Genomic DNA, 19,440 nt, shown 5'->3' on the forward strand with positions numbered 1-19,440 from the left:
TGTTAGTGGAAGGAAGGAGCATTCTCTATTGCTAGTTAGAGTATTAAATATAGGAATAGTGGGGGAAAAGGTAGTTTATACATGTAGAATCAGTAGAACTTAGTGACAGATTATTGATGAGGGTAGGAAAAAAAAAAGATGGAGGAATCCAAAATTATTCTTAAGTTTTTAGCTTTTGTAACTGAAAGAATTATAATGCCATTGACAAAAACAGAAAAGCTACCATTCATGGAGTATTGGAGAGATGATGATGTTTTAGTTTACTTGATTTTGAATTATTGATGTCTTATTCATTTAGCTTATAATACTTTCTATATTTTTAAAGATGCTAAAAGCATGTTACAACTTTTTTATAAACAGCTTTATCAAGATATAATTTACATACTATAAAATTTACCTGTACCTGTGTAATTTACGTACCATAAAATTCATTGTATAATTTGATGAATTTAGTATATTTACAATCATGACTCTGTTGCCACGACCATCATCGCCATGTAATTTTGGAACATTTATATCACCCTAAAGAAAAACCTCTTCCCCATTCCTACCTCTATCTCTAAGCAGTGACTAATCTACTTTCTGCTCCATGTTCTTTTCTAGACATTTCATATAAATGGAATCATACAATGTATGTTCTTTTGTGTCTGGCTTCTTTCACTGAGCATGTTTTTGAGGCTCACTCGTGTCCCTTGCACTTTCTAAAATGAGTTTTATAGTTAATAGTAGAGGAACATAGTAAGTACATGTGAGTCATCTGGGTAAATTGTGTCAAAAACCAGTCATTGTAGGGAACAGTTATATATTAGAAGAGTGGTGATAATGTCATAAAGTGATTTTATTGTTTATTATTCATCTATAGAGGATTTGTTTGCTAAATATTTGTTGACATAGAATATCAGTATATGATAGTTATCATAATTAAAGTGAGGATGCTGAGGTAGATGTTTGTTATGAAACATTTGTATTATTTAAGTTGGAAAAAGAATGAACCTCATTTCATTTTCATTTTGAATTTTTTATAAGTTATTTAATAAATTGAGATTCTGTTTCAGTGTTTTTGTCCAAATGAATATGAATTGTGGACTAGAGAAATGATTGTTTACTCTATTAGTTTTGATTATCTTGATCAGAGCTAAATAATTGATGTGAGTGACAGACTTAAGTTATAGATAGGGGAGATGAGAGAAGCGATGGAAAATGTACATGTTGCCACTAGAAAGTAGTTTGTCAATTCCTGTACCATAGAGATATATTTCAATATTTACTCCAGAACACATTTCATTTTATTGCCCTAAGTTGATTAATGTAAAATATGAAATTATTAATTCCTTGCCTTATTGAGACAGTTAACTATGTAGATATATCAGAGCATAATTTTGTTTACTTCATAAATTCCACTTAAAGTGTCTTAATTTGGAAACTACTCCAATTAGAATTGAAGTAACTTCACATTTTTCATAGGGAGTCACCTTAGAAATAAATTAATATCAATTGACATAATCTGTACTAATCTGAGAAAAAACTATAAAGTAGGAAATTTAAGTACACCCCTCCCCTATCTTCTCACCTTTTTCTTTTTGTATACCTTCCCCAGGAGCTTATAAAATACTGTCCTGTTCTTCTTTTGAGACTGAAGTAATTTCATAAATTGATTCATATTGTTATTAAGGATTTAAAATATTGCTTTTCTTTGATGTTTTATCATTTGAAAAGTGGGCTACAGAGTGGGTACTGCTTAATAACTAAAAAGAATGAATTACTGATGGTAGATTTTTGTATGGTTTGTGGTAGGAAGGGAACTGGGAAGTAGAAAGCGAGGTATACATCTCCTCATTCTGCCTCCTAGACAAGATTTAATGATATGATGATATTAGGGAATTAGTCGAATACTATTGTAAACAGAATAAACCATTGTAAAGATAGATATTTCCTCATAGTTTTTGTAATGAGAGTAAAAGAGACACATTTTAGGATTGGACATTTGGCCTCGTTTGGGTTCATTTAATAGTAGAGATTTGGGTTTATATTGATGGTTATAGTGTAATTTTCTTCCTGTGCACAAAGTAAATATGGGTGATTTTACTCCATCACTGTAACCGCCCCCCCCCTCAATTTAAATCTATCCAAAAGGATCCCTATCTTATAACCTTGTGCTTAATAATGAGTGTTACCTTTTTGTTTTTTTGTTTTCTTCTAGGCTGTATTCATCACCAAAGAAAAAACTTACACCAATGCAGAAATCAGTTAGTCCATTAGTTTGGTGCAGGCAAGTTTTGGATTACCCAAGTCCTGATGTTGAATGTGCTAAAAAGTCTCTCATCCACAAACTTGATCAAACTATGTCAGGTATGTCTATAATTTTACTTGAAAAATTCATCTCTTTGCTTTCTTTAATAAAAAAAAACAGAAAAATGTTGAGCAGTATGTTTTTAGGAAGGCAGTTCTTTGCGTGGTAGTGTTTTTCGTTGTGCATGCCATCTCATTGTGCATGCCATCATGAGTTTTTGCCATATGCACATAACCCTGTTCTATTGTTTACTTAATAGCTTTCTTTTTTTCAATCTCCTCATTTTTATTTAGCTTCATCCTAAAGAAAAATATCCATGAAATAATGGATCTTATGTGATACGTGTTTTTCTAATACAAGTTAAAACAAATAACTATTTTAAAAATGTTTCCCTGGTGTCATCTAAAATCATCTCACTTCCCACCCTTGGGGAAATTCTGATGTGGTAGAAAGATACAGGTTGAGAACCAAAGAGACCTTGTTCTCACTCTAGCCCTTAGTTACTGTCTGACTTGGCGCATTATTTAACTTCTGTGACCTCAGTTTTCTCATAAGAATAATGAACCTTATAAGGTTATTTTAAGGATTAAATGATAATGTTTATGAAAGAGCCTGGCATGTTTTTCAGGCTCATAGTAGATGCTTAGTAAATGTATTCATTTCCCTTATTATGTTTTTCTTGTTTTTTTCTTTAATTTGGCATTTTAGATTTAAATTCCTTTTATGCTCTTTTGTTTAATAGCATTCACAAAGCTGACAAAATATATCTATCACTATGTATGGCATTTAATGTAGCATGCCAATGTGGGTAGAAATGTAAGAAAAATATTATTGGCTCTTTCTTGGAATTTCTCTCAATCTCTTAAGAATATTACTGTTTTCTGGAATACTCATGTAGTAAAGGATTGATACATGATTACTAATTCTAAATAGGTTTTTGTTTTTTGCACTGTGTTTACTTGGCAACCACGTACTTAAAATTGCTTATTTTGGCTTTAGAATTGAAATATGTGCTCTCTTGCTAGAGTGTAAGCTGAAAATGGTCAAAGGAGGGAAAGGGAGATTGAACAGTTAAACTGGCATACTATAAAGTGTAGTTTGATTGGCTGTAAGGAATAATGGTTATTATATGAAAATAACATATAGGATATGATTACAGAGCTTCTGAGTCTGTTTTGACACTAAAGTCTTACTTTTCCTTTGTGTAGAGAATTTCTTTTGAAAAAGCAATAGGCTTTATGTAATTTTTAAAAATGTTTTTGTCTGAATATCAAGTGTTTTTAGAATTATATCCTGGAGCTTGGTTTAAATTATATTCGTAAGAGATTATTAGAAATATGTAGACAAGCTAATAGACAATTTGAAATAACTGGAAAATTTCTAACTCATTTCAGTTAATGATACTATTTAGATATTTATTAAAAATATTTTTAGGAACAATTTTCCAGTACTCTTTCTCACCTTAGAAATAATGTAAGTATATTTTACATTTAAGTAGGAATTTTCATTATTCAGCAGTGTGTGTTTATAACCTACTATGTGCTAGGCATTGTTCTCAATTCTGAGGATATAGCAATGAATAAAATAGACAAAAAAAATCCCTTACCTCCTGGAACCTGTATTCTAATGGGCGAGGCAGACAATAAACAGATAAGTTAAACATATAAAACAGGAGTTGGCAAACTTTTTCTGTCAAAAGTCATATAGTAAACAGTTAAGGCTTTGTGGACTGTAAGGTTTCTGTTGCAGTTACTCAACTTTGTCCTTATTGCATGCAGGCAGCCGTAGATAATTCATAAATGAACGGACGTAGCTGTGTTCCAATAAAACTTTATTTACAAAAACAGGTGGCAGGCTGGATTTGGCTCACAGGCTGTAGTTTACCAACCCTTGGCTTAAGACGTCCTAAGGTAGAAACTATTAGCAATTGATAATTAGTAACTTGGATTTAGAAGAGAAAACCAAAGCTGTTGCACCTCAGAAATAGCAATTTGAGGGCCGGCCCCGGGGCTTAGCGGTTAAGTGCGGGCGCTCCGCTACTGGCGCCCCGGTTCTGATGCCCAGCGTGCACCGACGCACCGCTTCTCCAGCCATGCTGAGGCCACGTCCCACATACAGCAACTAGAAGGATGTGCAGCTATGACCGTACAACTATCTACTGGGGCTTTGGGGGTAAAAAAAGGAGGAGGATTGGCAATAGATGTTAGCTCAGAGCCGGTCTTCCTCAGCAAAAAGAGGAGGATTAGCATGGATGTTAGCTCAGGGCTGATCTTCCTCACACACACACAAAAAAAGAAATAGCGATTTGAGTGAGTGGCTTTTTGCTTTATTATAACAAGGGTATTAAAGATAGTAGGAGTGTGTAAGAGATGCTATTACTCTTGAACAAAACTAGACGTAATCAAGTACTGGATCTGTTTAACAATGTTTAGATTTTATAGCTATATGCACAGAGCAATAGCTACAGCTATAAATATAATGTATATTTAAAGGAAAAATAACTTGGCTATTGCAAGTTTGAACCTTGTAGTCCTAAACTTCCCTTTTCCCAAGTTGGAGGGGAGATTGTTTTTTAAATGTATTTTTTGATAAGGCAGAGCTTCCTGGAAGGCTATTGTATTCTAGCAGAACAGTTTCTGCTCCATCATACTCAGCTTCTCTGCAGTGCACTACTACTTGTTCTTAAGATGTTCTTCTCTTGTTTTTTATGATAGTGCATTGTCTTTTTTAACCTGTCTTACCCTCCCTGCTGTTTTCAGTCTTCATTGAAGATTCTTCCTTCTCTGCCCATCTTTTTTTTTATTGTGGTAAAATTTATATAACATAAAATTTCCCACTTTAACCATTTTTGAATGTACAGGTCAGTGGCATTAAGTACATTCACATTGCTGTACAACCATCACCACTGGCCATTTCCAGCACTTTTTCATCATCCCATACTAAAATTCTGTACCCATTGAACTTCCCATTACCCTGGCCCCCATCTGCCCATCTTTTAAGTTTAGGGTACCCTAGGTCTCTCTTTTGCCCCTCTTCTCTCTGTTTTGGTGATTTTATCCATTCATATGGTGTCCAGTATCATCTCTATTCAAATTAATCTCATTTATTCATGCATATATTTAATTAATATTTATTGAGAGCCTGTTATGTATCAGGCTTTGGGGAAAGGGTGAAGGATACATGATGAGGAAAAACTAACACTGTGCCTGCAGTCATGGAGTTTATCATCTAAAAGGGGAAACATATTAATACAAGTAATTTTTATAATTGGTGATAGGTAATAAAAGAATGGTACATAGTGCTTTGAGAAATAGGTCAAACATTACTTCCTGAGGTAAAATTCCTGAGTCGTAAAGAAAAATTTAAGTGGGCTAACGGGGAAGGTGAAAGAGAGAGTAGGGTGTTGTAGGTTGAGAAAACAGCACGTGCAGAGGCTCTCTGAGAATCCTGTGGGAGCATGGCATACATGAGGAACTGGAATAAGCCAGAAAGGCTAGAGAAGAGTAAGGAAGGGAGAGATGTGAGTTAAGGCCAGAAAGATATGTAGGAGCCAGACTCTGCAAGGCTTTACAGACCATGTTAAATATTTTGGACTTTATTCTAAAAACAATGGGAAGATATTGAAGGATTTTATTCAAGGGTGTGGTGTGTGGGGGTGAGAAGACACGATTGGATTTGCATTTTGATAAGATCATGCTTAGCTGTCGTATTGAGAGTAGATTGGAGAGGGCCAAAAGTGAATGTTGGATACTTTTGAGGGGGATTGATGTTGATAGCTGGGCAATGTGTTGAGGGGAAAGAGTGGTAGTGGGGTTGAAAAGATGTGAAAGAAAAAAGGAATGAACCAAATATGAGGAAATGAGGGAGAAGAAAGTATCAACAGTAATTTGTAGAGGTTTCCAGCTTGTGTGACAGGATGAATGTTATCATTCTGCAATGGGGACCCCAGGAAAAGAGTCTGACTGTAGCGAGAAAATCATGAGTTTTGATTTGGACATGTTGTCTCTGGGGTACATTTCCCATTCCCACAGGGGAGATGTTAAATGGGCAGCGTATATGGGACTGAAGCTCAGGAAAATTTAGGACTAGAGATATAAATAATGGGGAGTTTTTGGAATATAGATAATAAATAATGTCGTGGGTATGAATGAGATTTCTCAGGAAAGAGAACGTGGTATAGAGTGAGAAGATAAAAGGACTGAAGACTTGAAATGCTAGTGAGTAAATAAATAACCAAGTAAAAGAGAATAAGCTTTAAAGGAGATCGAAGAATAAAGAGATAGGAAGAAATTAGCTGTTCTATTTCTGCTGAGGTTGATATTTCTGAGATCACGCTACATACTACATACTAAATATGGTTAAAACGTGGTGTCTTGTCTCATAGTGAGTATGTATAAAACTACACAGTCCAACTTCCTACACTATCCAACTAAACAGAAAAACTAAACAGAAAACATATGTTCCTTCTCCCAAAACCACTACTCTGCCAGTAGGCAAACCAGAAACTTCAGTCATCTTAATTTTTTTTCCCTTTAGTAATCCTTTCCAGTTTTTAATATCTATCCTTTTTTTTTTTTCTTTTTTTAGTTTGTCATTTGTACTACCTAGTTCAATCTAATCTTTTCAACGTCAAAATTTCCATCAAATTTTTTCCTAAACTGATTGCATCATATCACTCCTACTCAAAAATCACTGATGGCGTTATCATTGCTACTGAATAAAGTTCAGACTCCTGAGCTTGGTGTTCCAGGCCTTCATGACCTGGCCCCAGGTGGTTTTTCCTGTTTTGTCACTCACTGTGTGCTTTACCTTTCTAGAGTACTCACTCTCATTCCCCGAACATACTGTGCATTTTCAAGACACTGCTTTTGTTCATGTTTATAAACACAGATGGAAGCACATACTTTCTCCACTTTCAGTGGCCTATCAAATTACTACTCATCCTCTCAAGACTACTCTAGTGCCTCTCCTTCCAAAAAGCCTTACCTAGTTTCTCTCAATTGTAATGAATTACTCCTATCTCATCATTTCCACAGGCCTTTGCACCTTTAGGATAGTACTCATTTTATTTTGCCTTGAAATCATTGTTTTTTCTGCCTACAATACTTTGCTGTAAGCCTCTTGAGAAAAAGCACCATATCTCATTTGTCTGTATGTTCTACACAGTGCTTGCCGATGGTCATAAATATTGAAGAAGCTGTGGATTTTAGAATAGAGTGGAATTAAGAAATACTGTTTTAAGTATTAACTTTTCTTGTATATAATTACACTTGATACTTTAGCACTATTTTTATATTTTTATAATTTTATATGCATAGCATAAATTTTTTTTCCTTTTTTTTTGACAGAAGTATTCTCCTTGGGCCAGAAAATAGGGGGGAAAAGGCTTTTTTCTTATTAAAAAGAGAATTCTCGCATGTTTTGACCTTAACCTGGCCTAAATAGTCAATATTGCTTTATTTTTTTAAAAATCCAAACTTTGGAAAGGCTATTTTTAAAACTCATTATTTCATAGTTTTTTTTTTTCCAGCAATACATGTTTGTTATAGAAAAATGAGAAAATGCAAATATGCTTTTGCATTCATTTTATTTTTAAAGGCCATTTAGGATTGATACAGTTGGAATAAACTTTCCAACAAGATAGAAGTAAATTAATTTAGTGGCTAATAATTTGGTGAGGAGATATTCTTGCTATGATACTATTTTTGTTGTTTGGTGTGGCTACTGTTTTATTTGCCTAACACAATTTAAGATAATAGAAATATTTTGTTGCGATTATTAATATGATATATTTCCCCCACTACTGTAAGAATGTTTCTGTATTTAAATTGAGATAGATAACCACTTAATGAATTGCCTAATAGGAAAAATTTTGAAATAAAATGTTAACTTTTTCTGAGTTATTAAATTTGATTTCCCTGCTTCTTAATAATGCAGCTCTCAAGAGGCAGAATTTATATAATAATCCTTTCAACTCCGTGAGTTACACAAGTCCTTACAGTCCAAATGCAAGTAGCCCATACAGCAGTGGTTTCAATTCTCCGTCCTCAACCCCAGTGCGACCTCCTATAGTCAAACAGCTAATACTTCCTGGAAATTCAGGTAAGGAGAAAATGAAATGGAGTAATTAAGGAATGGTTTTTAACTTACTGCCCTACCTCAGAAAATAACTTATTCATTAGTAGTTCAAGTTTTTTTATTTATGAAACTTTTAACTGGTTAGAGAAAATATCATTGAGGAGCTACTTGGCACCAGGTTCTATGCTAGGCACCAAGGCTTCAGATAAGCCAAGTTACATCCTTAAAGTTTTCATTAGCATGTACTTAAAGGTTTTTAATCTAGCTTAATTAAATAGGGTCACAAACTTGATTCTTTTAACCAATAAATGCTTGCTTGGGTTGTAAAAATCACAGAGTTAAAAACTTTTTTTATAGGAGTTTTAATAAGCTTTAATATTGCCCTTAAATAATAGTACAAGACCAAATGTGAATGTGCCAAGGAGTGTTTGGAGCCCTAAATGATATAGGAGGGGGGTGGATTGCTGAAAATTGGGGAAAGAATGTTCTGCTGTGATTCTGTGACTGAGACCGTTACTCTGTAGCTTACTGTTTTTTAGAATTCACTCATTCAGTTACTGTACTCTTATTGCTGCTATTGTTCTGGTTAATTATTGTAGCTTCCTCAAAAGTTAAAGTATTGTTAATGACCTCAAATTTTTGACCTGCATACTCTATATTCTAATGACTTTCTTGACCGTGCTCTTTGCTTTGCCCATAGGTTGTTAGTTGCTACTTTTTTCACCCATGACGGTCATACTAAAAAGTTTAATCTGCTGTATTTGTTTAATATAAAGAATTTTATTCAGACACTATTTGAGCCTGACCTTGTAATATTTTTCCTATCTTGTGTACTATGCTCTTCTTGATAATATAAACATTAACTGTTTTGTATTCTTGCTCTTCTTAATGTGCCTTTCGTTCTGGAGCTGACTTATGGTGAAGAATCTGGAAGACAGTCGTTTCAAATAAATCTGTATTAGAAATGTTAGTGACAGTGTTATGATTTTATTATTCTTCACTAGAAGTTGATGATCTGGTGAAAGGACTAGAAGTTGATGATCTGGTGAAAGCATTTCCTTAGAAACAAGTTAGACTCTTCTGGACATATATATCCTTTATTCTTCTGACCTGTCTTCTAGCCCCCTTTTTGGTTTAGAGTGATAACATGCTTTTTTTATCTAGTCATTTTCTCCATCCCATCTTTATGCTTTATTACAAACTTCAGAGAACTCCTTGGATCCCCATTACTAATTTGGCAAAGGAATTTTATAAACATGGCATAATGTAGAAGAAATGAGCCTAGTGTTCTTTTTTTGGTTCGTTCCTAAATCTAAGAAATCTTGATTTTCCTCAAATTATAGTTTTCTTATTTAGAAAAAGTAGATGCTTTTATTCAGGGGAAAAGATGATGATGTTTTCTAATGACTGTGAATTTGGGAGGGGAAAACACCACGTCATAAATGCATTTATTTATAGAGCAGTTTCATTGGTAATCTTGTAAAACTTGAAATCCTCTAACGTTTATTTATTGAACACTAACTACTTGCCAGGCACTGTGTTGAAAGCTTAATTGTTTCATAAGAGGATAGATAAGTTATAGTTAAAGGAAAATCTGTTTTGTATTTATGCCGTTACAGTAGGTGGAAGAGTCTCTTTATTCTTAATAAGGTCAATTTTTAATTTCAGTATTTGGGAATTTTACGAACAGAAAAGGCAGAATAACAACTGAATCAAAAGATGTAATATCAAGTTAATTGCAACAGATGTTTATTCAATTTTTCTTTCACCAAAGTTTGAATCTTTTTCTTTTTTAAGGTAATTTGAAAAGTTCAGCAGACAGAAATCCTCCACTCAGTCCTCAGTCCTCTATAGACAGTGAGTTAAGTGCTTCAGAATTAGATGAAGATTCAATTGGATCCAATTATAAGCTAAATGATGTAACTGATGTGCAGATTCTAGCTCGGATGCAGGAAGAAAGTAAGTATTTTAGTTGTTAAACTTGAGGTATTTCATTACTGCATAATTTTGTTGTGGGTATTAAATATGTGTTAAAGTGTTGTGGAACGGTACTGTCGTAAGAATAGAAATGTGAAAATTTCAGAGGCTTATTCAACACGTGGACTTGTTGGTTCATTAACTTTGTTTTCAGAGTCTATTTTATGTAGAACACTTTACTGTGTGAGGAGCAAAGAAAGGCAGGTTATGCCCTGCTTCTATGACTAGTAATCATACCCTGCGTGGTCTCTGCACTGGCACTCACTAGTGTAGTTGTTACTCTATTATGCTGTGTTTTCTTAGTGTAGATCAGTCTCTCAACTGTTTTTCATTATCGCCCCCCACTAAGGATCCTTTTTAGACTTTTTTTTTCTTTTTGCCCACCATCCTCCCCCATGAAATTTTAATGCCACAGATATACTCTATATCTCTTTATGTACTATGTGGGCCACGAACTATTATGATATCAAAGATTTTTTCACACCCTATGAACCGATTTTTGCCCCCATGGGGGCAAATATCACCTCTCTTAGAATGTATGGTATAGACTATAAAAAAGACTTTTATGAGAAAATTGGAATTGTGATGTTAAATTAAACACAGCGTGAGATGCTTTGCAAAGTGGTCCTTGCAATGTTTTAGGTCGCAGACACCTTTGAGAATCCAATAAAAATGCTGTCCCGTGTCATCCCCAAGATGTACATATGCACAAAATTTTTCATACCATTTCAAGGTTTCCTGAATGCCCTGGCTGTCATCTGAATGTAAGATGGTGGTGACAGTATTATTATTGCCTGTACATTTTATTGTAAGATGCCATGGGCTTAACTGTAAAGTAAGTAATCTCTCTAAAGTGATCCCTATAACCTTTACAATGAAAAGATCCTTGAAGCACACATTTTAGAGTCTCAACAATTGACTAAGGGTAATGGAGTATTGCTATCGTTTAGTTCAAAAACTTTCTGTTTTAGGCCTTTTCTTTCATGTGAATATGTAGTAAGTTAATCAAGCTATAACATTTACTAAGAAACTGCAAAATGTTTCTTACTCTGCTGATTCATTTCCCATTTTCACACAGCTTCTCTTAGAAAGAAAGACTTGGTGCTTGCTTTATTTATCTTTAGCCCTAGAAACTAGTAACATGGTACCCTTTTCTTCTGTAATTTTGTATAACGCCTCACTGAGACTGTGTTATCAGTTAGTGAGGGGTTAGTTGTTGTTGTGGATGTGAAAGGATAATGAAGAATGCTGCTTAACTGTACCTTAGAGTAAACTCACTCATTTATTCTTTGAACTCTGACTTCGTAGACCCCAGTATTTTGTTAGAAACTCAACCAGCCATTTGCTGTAGCTTTCCTATTGTGTTTTGGTACCAAATAACAGAAAGTTTAGCCTTACTTTAATCCTTTCTAAGCCGTCTGCATGCACAAATATTTCTTTTCCTGGTGAATTAAAAAGAAGATGCTAAAAATATGTGTGATACCTCCATGAAAATGCCAGCTTTTTTTTTTTTTCTTTAAACAGAATGATTTTCCTTTTTACAACATTTTTTCTTGAGAGTTTTGGTAACAGAAATGTAGAATTACAGATTTGGGCTGTTGACTGGTTAAGCCCCCTCATTTTTAAGGTGAGAAACACACAATCCCATGGTGAACGTGGCTTCCCTTAGGATCCCCTTGTTAGTGGAGACCTTGCATCAAGATCTGGATTTTTCTTTTCTAAGATAGTGCACTTTTCACAGATCTGTTGTCTTTTGTTAGGACGACGTTAGTGCTATGTTTGTTATAACGATATAACAAGACGCTACATAACTTGTTGGTTGCTACAGTGGTTCCCAAACCTGACTGAAGGCCTAGATGGGCCCCAGGAATCTGTACCTTTACAGATACCCTGGTGTGATTCTCACCCACTACTTTGGGGGAACCATATTGATAGCACCCTCTGTGTATGAATATGTAACTTAAAAGTTGGAAATACTGCTCTATAACAGATCTTTTAGACTAGACTGCCAATAGTTAGCAGAACTTGCTCAAAATATTATCTAAATGCTATACTTTTTTTGAATTGTAATTTTTTTCCTTGTTGAATATGTATCGACATTTGTTTTTGTTCTAGAAGTTTTTATACTGTTTGAATGGCTCCTAAGGTTACTTGAGTGTTTCTGGAGGTATCAAGATACATAGGAGACTCCTTTGAAAATTCTTACTTGATGGCTTAGAATTTAAGCTTGTTTTGTTGAAAGCTCTTGGGTTATAAAATAATTAAAATTTCATTTATGCCCAACTATTGAATTCCTAAGGGTGGGATAGAAGTTTCATCATCTTCACAAATAAGATTAATCCAAGGGTTCAGATCCAGGGAGTTTATTTACTCACTGCTGTATTCTTTTCACTAATTGGGCAGTAATTGTTTTCTGTCAATATTCCTTTAATGTTAATCTCAAATTTGGATTACTGTCTTTAGGAGTAGAAATATTTTTAAATTTATGGTTCTACTTGTAATATAGATTTTAGATTCAAGAAGAAATGTTGAAATTGGGCAAAGGCTTATAGAATTTCATTCAATTTAAAAATAACCTTTTAGATGTGATTTATGCATCCTTATATGGGAGGATGTCTAAGATGATTCAGGTGAAAAGGGAGTTTTCCTTTATACCCTATTTGAATTTCTCAATGATAATCTTTTGCTTTTAAACCTTAAAAGTATTTAAATGTTTAAAAATGTAACTAAAGAAGTAAAATAACATTCATTATTGTTAGGTCTCCGGCAGGAATATGCAGCCACCGCATCTCGGCGCAGTTCTGGTTCATCTTGCAATTCAACAAGACGGGGTACTTTTAGTGATCAGGAACTTGATGCGCAGAGTTTAGATGATGAAGATGACAATATGCATCATGCAGTATACCCTGCTGTTAACAGGTTCTCACCATCACCACGCAATTCACCTCGACCATCACCTAAGCAGTCACCCAGAAATTCACCTCGTTCACGATCTCCTGCTCGGGGAATAGAATATAGTAGAGTGTCCCCACAGCCTATGATTAGCCGCTTACAGCAACCTCGCCTTTCACTTCAAGGCCATCCCACGGATTTACAGACAAGCAATGTTAAAAATGAAGGTAATTAGAATGTTTCTGGAAAAAAAATTGTCCTTCATATTTCAGTATGAAAGTAACACAATTTTTACCACCGTTTTGTATTTCAGATAAGTAGATCAAGAATTCAGTTTAACACTTTATTAATAGTAAATCAATACAAAAATAAAGAAGGAAGTGAATTTAATTTTACTTGATTATGTTAGTTTTGCTTTGTTCTACTCATGAAGTGATCTGTGTATAGATTTTGATTTAAATAAATAATTTGTGGTTCTTTTTATTTTTTTATTTATTTATTTATTTATTTTTTTATTTTTTTTTATTGCAGTAACATTGGTTTATAACATTGCAAAAATTTCAGGTGTACATCATTGTACTTCTATTTCTGCATGGACTACATCATGTTCACCACCAAAATACTAATTACAACCCATCACCGCACACATGTACCGAATTATCCCTTTCACCCTCCCCTCCCCCTTCCCCTCTGGTAACCACCAATCCAATCTCTGTCCCTATGTGTTTGTTTATTGTTGTTATTATCTACTACTTAATGAAGGAAATCATACGGTATTTGGCCTTCTCCCTCTGACTTATTTCACTTTGCATTATACCCTCAATGTCCATCCATGTTGTCACAAATGGCTGGATTTCGTCATTTCTTATGGCTGAGTAGTATTCCATTGTGTATATATACCACAGCTTCTTTATCCATTCGTCCCTTGATGGGCACTTAGGTTGCTTCCAAGTCTTGGCTATTGTGAATAAGGCTGCAATGAACACAGGGGTGCATGTACCTTTGCAAATTGGTTCTTTTTAAAGGTTCTCTTATTCTACCCTTTTATAGAATCTAGGTTGTTTGTTTTCATAAGACATATACTTCTGGTTAGCTCTTCTAAAATACACAGAACGCTTAAATAAAGAATTTGATTTTGAATGCTAATTAATATTTTAATTTTCTCCATCTGAGAAAATGGTTTGATTTTTTTTTTTTAATTAAAATTCTATTGTCAGAAAAACTAAGACGCAGTCTTCCAAACCTGTCCCGAACATCTAATACACAAGTTGACTCAGTGAAAAGCAGCAGAAGTGACTCAAATTTCCAAGTGCCAAATGGAGGAATACCTCGCATGCAGCCTCAGGCTTCAGCCAGTAAGTATCTTTCATGTATTAATTATGTAAATGAAAATGAAAATTATAGATATTTTGTGCTGAATAGCTGTATTAAACTATATCTGTAGTACAATATAATGATTATTAGTTGCTATAAGATAATCATATCTATATTAAAATTTAAAATCTGTCCCTATAAGATACCCAATTGTATCAATACCTATATCTATATGAAACTGTGTTCTCTCCAGTATTTTAAAATAAGCAAAGTCTAGCTATTTAATATATAAATATTTATTTCTTAAAAACCTCACATTCTGCAATACTGCACATTAAAAACGACAGGATTTTGGGGGAAATAGTCCTAGAACAGACCACTTAAAATCTAAGTAACTTTCTTACTAGAGCATTAATAAAAATAATGATCCTATAAAAATGCTAGCACAATTTAAGGCAGGTTAAATTCTTAAGGAATAAAATAAATACTCCAACAAATATAGAACTTGATTTAAAAAAACATTGAAGGTAACTTGATGGAAAAGGTTGAGACTGTTGTATTAAGGAGACATATGCAACATAAACAAAGATCAGAGAGAATCGTGCAGAAAGAACTTCTGAGACCAAGTGGCCAAACTGAGCCAAGAAGTGATATGGGAGTAGATGGGCACTTGTGTACTTTACTGTACAAAGTGATTAAAAAAGAATTGAACACTTTCCAAAAAGTATTGCTTATTAACTAGGATGGATGTGAGCATGTAGTCAAACCAGTTTTAAACAAACTATCACAGTTATTTGTCTAGCCTTAGAAATGCTGAATATGTAAGCCTTGTATCCCACAGCTTACATCACTCCTGTAGTCTGATTGACTCAGTTCTTTTGTAGCATATTACCATTAATGTTGAAGTGGTCGCTGTGATGTGTTCCTTCATTTCCTCAAAGCTGTGAGGAAGAGGTGATACATACATGAAATTATTGACCGTCTGTTCATTTATAACTTGTTTATTGAGTAATACAACTTTGAAAGCATTCCATTCTTTTTTAATTCCCTGCTCTCTTCCTTGGCTCTGTTGTGTTTAGCTGACTTTGTGTACTTTGTATTAAGCTGCTGTTACTTGGTAGCTCAAAAATCAACAGGCCAGGAAAAAATACATTTGAACCAAAATGATTTTTGTGATAATATTGATAAATTTTCCTTCGTTACCAGTTGCATATGATATTATTGATATTACAGAAACTCACATTATACTGTACTATACAGGCATAATACTATTTAATCCTCAGAACAATTCTATGAAGTAGGTACAGTTATTAACACATTTTACAAATTAGGAAATTTAAGCTTTGAGTGGTTGAATAACTTATCTGTGATCATACAGCTTATAAGTGGCAAGTTAGGGTCCAAACCCATGTTGATCCTGCTCGAGAGCCCAAGTCCACCCGGGGAGATTTGTCACGGCCATGGCTTAGTACTAAGACATAAAAATTATTCAGAAATATTATTTCTGTTTTTTCTAAGATAAACTCTAGAATTTAAGGTACTGTGGAAAATTGTTACCTAGAGATTTGTGTACCTCATTTTTTCAGCTGGATATATACAAAAACATGTTTTTGTACTGAATTAAATTTTAAACTTAGTATTCCAGGTCTTGTGAACTGTGTAATTAAGAGTGCCATTATGATACTCATAATGGTACTCACAACTGGTATAGAAAAGAGGGATTCACAAAACTTTAAAAACGAAAGTAAAGATACATTTTGAAGTCTGAGATGCCCTGAAATGGTGAGTGGTAGGTTTTGTGCCTTGAAACCTCCAAATTAAGTTAATTTGACACTTGAGAATATCCCATTTCTGTTCCTCCCTTCCCCCAAGTGTACCCACCCCACCTTGGTATACTGGCTTGAAACAAAAAGCAATCCACAATGTTAATATAACAGGAAAGAAAATTTTATATCATTAAGAAGATGAAGTAATAAAACTCATGTATATTATAAGCTACACTTTTACAGCCTATGCACAGATAATCCAAAACATCATTTGTACTTGGCTTTCAAAGGTGCTTTTATACTTAGTTTGAATTGTTAAGTTCTGAATTTCTCAAAACTTTGTCTCTCGTGTTGTATCTCCAAACAGCTTCCCAGCTCTTTGATAAATCCAGCTAGATCTAGATCCTCTTTACCTCACTCTGTTATTGTCAGTACTAACTTGTTACTCAGGGTTGTTCCCTCATGCCCTCATACATGCTCTTTATTTGAACTATTCTAGCATCTCAAAGCTGTACAGAAATGAAAAATAATTTTTCACAAAAGTAGAAGAAAAAAGAAAAGGTTGAGAACCTAGGATAAAAATGTTAATAATAGAAAAATATATTGTCCGTATCCTAAACTTTATGATAAGTAGCTTGCCTTCTCTAGTGGTAAAATTACCGTTGTATAATCACCTGCTGATTCCCTAGAATTTTTTTCTGTAAGTGAATTATTTTTCCTTTTTTGCCGTAAGTTGATAATTAAGGAAAATATATAGGGAAACATAATGAGATTCTAATCACTAATTTACTTATAAGTGGAAAATATGTATACAGTTTCATAATGGTGTATTTCAATATTTGAATAATGTACAGGCAGAAGAGAAAGTAGAGTACCATCTTTTTTTTTTAAGTTGCGTATACTTATTTTGGTATTTGTAGCTGTGGTGAAGCTTTTTTATACTTAAAATGTCACAAACATTTATTTTAGTGTAGAATCACACTATTCACAAAAATGTATTTGGAAAGTAGTAAATCCAGAATATTAGCAAGTTTTAAGCTTACTATTGTTTGTTTTATAAAAATATTTAAAGGTTTTGTTTAAAGTTAATATATTATGAAGGAAAATGTTAATCTATTTTTCTTAAAATTTTGCATATATCTGATACATAAAAATATATATATGTGTTCTTTTAATTAGTGTTATTTGTATATATATGTATACTGTTTTCATAGTAGCTTTTTTATTTTCATATATAATTATGTACAAATATTACAGTAGCAAGTTTTATACATTTTATACATAAATTAGTATTTTTTTATTTTTTGTATAAACCAGTTGGTATAATAGATCTTGCATTTTGAGTTTTTTAAAGTATTTATTTTTCCATCTCTTAAGTGGTAAAGCTTTGGTTCTTACTTGCTGGTCTGCATGAACCTAACTTTGCAAGGTTGCTGTTATTTCCACCTAAGGGACCACTTCTTTTGCCTTGTTACTATGCCAATCACTATTTTTATATGCTTATTTGCTGTGGCTGCATTATTGTGGATGCTGGCATTCAAATATGAATATTATATGAGAGTTCTAATATATTTTCATTTTTATAGCTGTCACCAATTTTCAACTTTATTTGGAAAGTGTGAGGAACTTAAAAAGTTTAAGAAAACCAGAGCATTACAGAGGTCATGGATACATGTCGTTTTCTCAGTTTCTCCAGTTAAAAAAAGGAATGTTTATCAGGGGTAGAGTTTTTAGAAAGACTAGTGCCTTGCTTTCTAAGACAACTAGAGCACAGGTTTAGTAGGAAGTTTAGTTTTCAGAAAAATAAAGGAATTTTTGGTTGAGAAATAAGGAAAGAGAAAGGAGAAAAACCTAAGACAATTTACTGGTTTAAAAAAAGTAATAATACTCAAACTTTGGTTAGTATTTTTAAATGTTTTCTTTAACATGTATTATCTCATTTGAACCTCACAACAACCCATTTCTTATCTTTAGAGAGAGCAGAGAGCCGTATAAATTATATGTACGATTTCATATAACTAGAAAAGTGGCAAAACCACGCCAAATTACTCCCAACTCTTCCCTGAGTCTCCTGATTTCCTCCCAATCATTGTTTGAATTACATCATGCTGACCTAACTGCAAATGAGTAGGCATCTTGGAAAATATTCTTGGATGACTATTGGAGCATGATTTGAGATAAAAACTTTGTGAATTACCACAAGAGAATAAAATAATTCAGTGTAATATTTATCCATTTGTTTACATTTAGCCAAATGAAAGAATATTTTTGCATAGGATACAGAGTATACTCCCAGAAAGAATGTATATAGGATCAATATTTTACTCTGGACCTCTCACTGAGGAGGTAGTGTCCAGGGCAGTTGTCAGCTTATGCATAGGGAGACTGCACTGAGGCCCACGGGGAAGGAATTCTCATCCAGATTTTCTTTGGAACCAAAGCACTGAAAGGTTACACTTGAATTTTGCATAATTATGAAACATAAATTGAAATAAGTCATGATAAATCTATATAATGGGCTAATGTAAGAATGAATGAAATATTTGTAGAACTTCTGTTTAAAGATAAGTAGCGCAGTGATGTTGGGTCAATTATCTAATCATGAAGAGATTTTTTAAATGTAGTTTTTCTGGCCCTTCTGGAAATTTTGATTGAATACCTCTGGGATGAGGACCCAGCATCTCTCTTTTTTAGAAGTATCTCAGCTGATTCTGGGGCACATTCAAGTTTGAGAACCCCTGGATTAGACCTCAACTGGGGAGGATCTTGAAGGCTTAGTTTAGATCTCTGGATTTTATACAACAGTCAGTGACTTATGTGTTCCTTAATTTTTCAACAGGTATTTATTGGGTGTGTGTTATGTTCCAAGCACTGGGAGTGTAAATGTAAATGAGACAGCTTACGCCTTTCAGTAGCAGGGAGTGATAGGTAGGAACTTCTCTGGGAACGGAGGAGATGCATTAAATTCAGCAGTGTGAAGAGGTTTTCAGGAAAGATATTGAAAGATATCTCAGCCAGCTCAACAGGAGCTTATGAGTTGCTACATGAAGAAAGAAAGTACAGGTTTTCCTGACAGTGGGATCAGTAATGAATTCTTAAGAATAGCACCCTGATTATAGTAGT

The 19,440-nt window shown here is 33.8% G+C and overlaps 1 protein-coding gene across 4 annotated transcripts in view; it reads left to right on the plus strand.

Moving 5' to 3' along the window:
- Positions 1-19,440, plus strand: part of SLAIN2 (SLAIN family member 2) — an 82,108-nt gene that overhangs the window by 29,017 nt on the left and 33,651 nt on the right. For 3 of the 4 annotated variants that reach the window (XM_087434277.1, XM_014787152.2, XM_004419044.3), the window contains exons 2-6: positions 2,201-2,349; positions 8,228-8,392; positions 10,166-10,327; positions 13,105-13,464; positions 14,455-14,592. In XM_087434277.1, coding sequence (XP_087290403.1) covers positions 2,201-2,349; positions 8,228-8,392; positions 10,166-10,327; positions 13,105-13,464; positions 14,455-14,592 — 974 coding nt within the window. The remainder of the gene's footprint in view (positions 1-2,200; positions 2,350-8,227; positions 8,393-10,165; positions 10,328-13,104; positions 13,465-14,454; positions 14,593-19,440) is intronic. The other variant, XM_087434276.1, reaches the window with a different exon arrangement.

The sequence above is a fragment of the Ceratotherium simum genome, chromosome 8 (assembly GCF_057802395.1).
Source record: "Ceratotherium simum simum isolate JZ-2026a chromosome 8, ASM5780239v1, whole genome shotgun sequence".
NCBI lineage: Eukaryota > Metazoa > Chordata > Mammalia > Perissodactyla > Rhinocerotidae > Ceratotherium > Ceratotherium simum.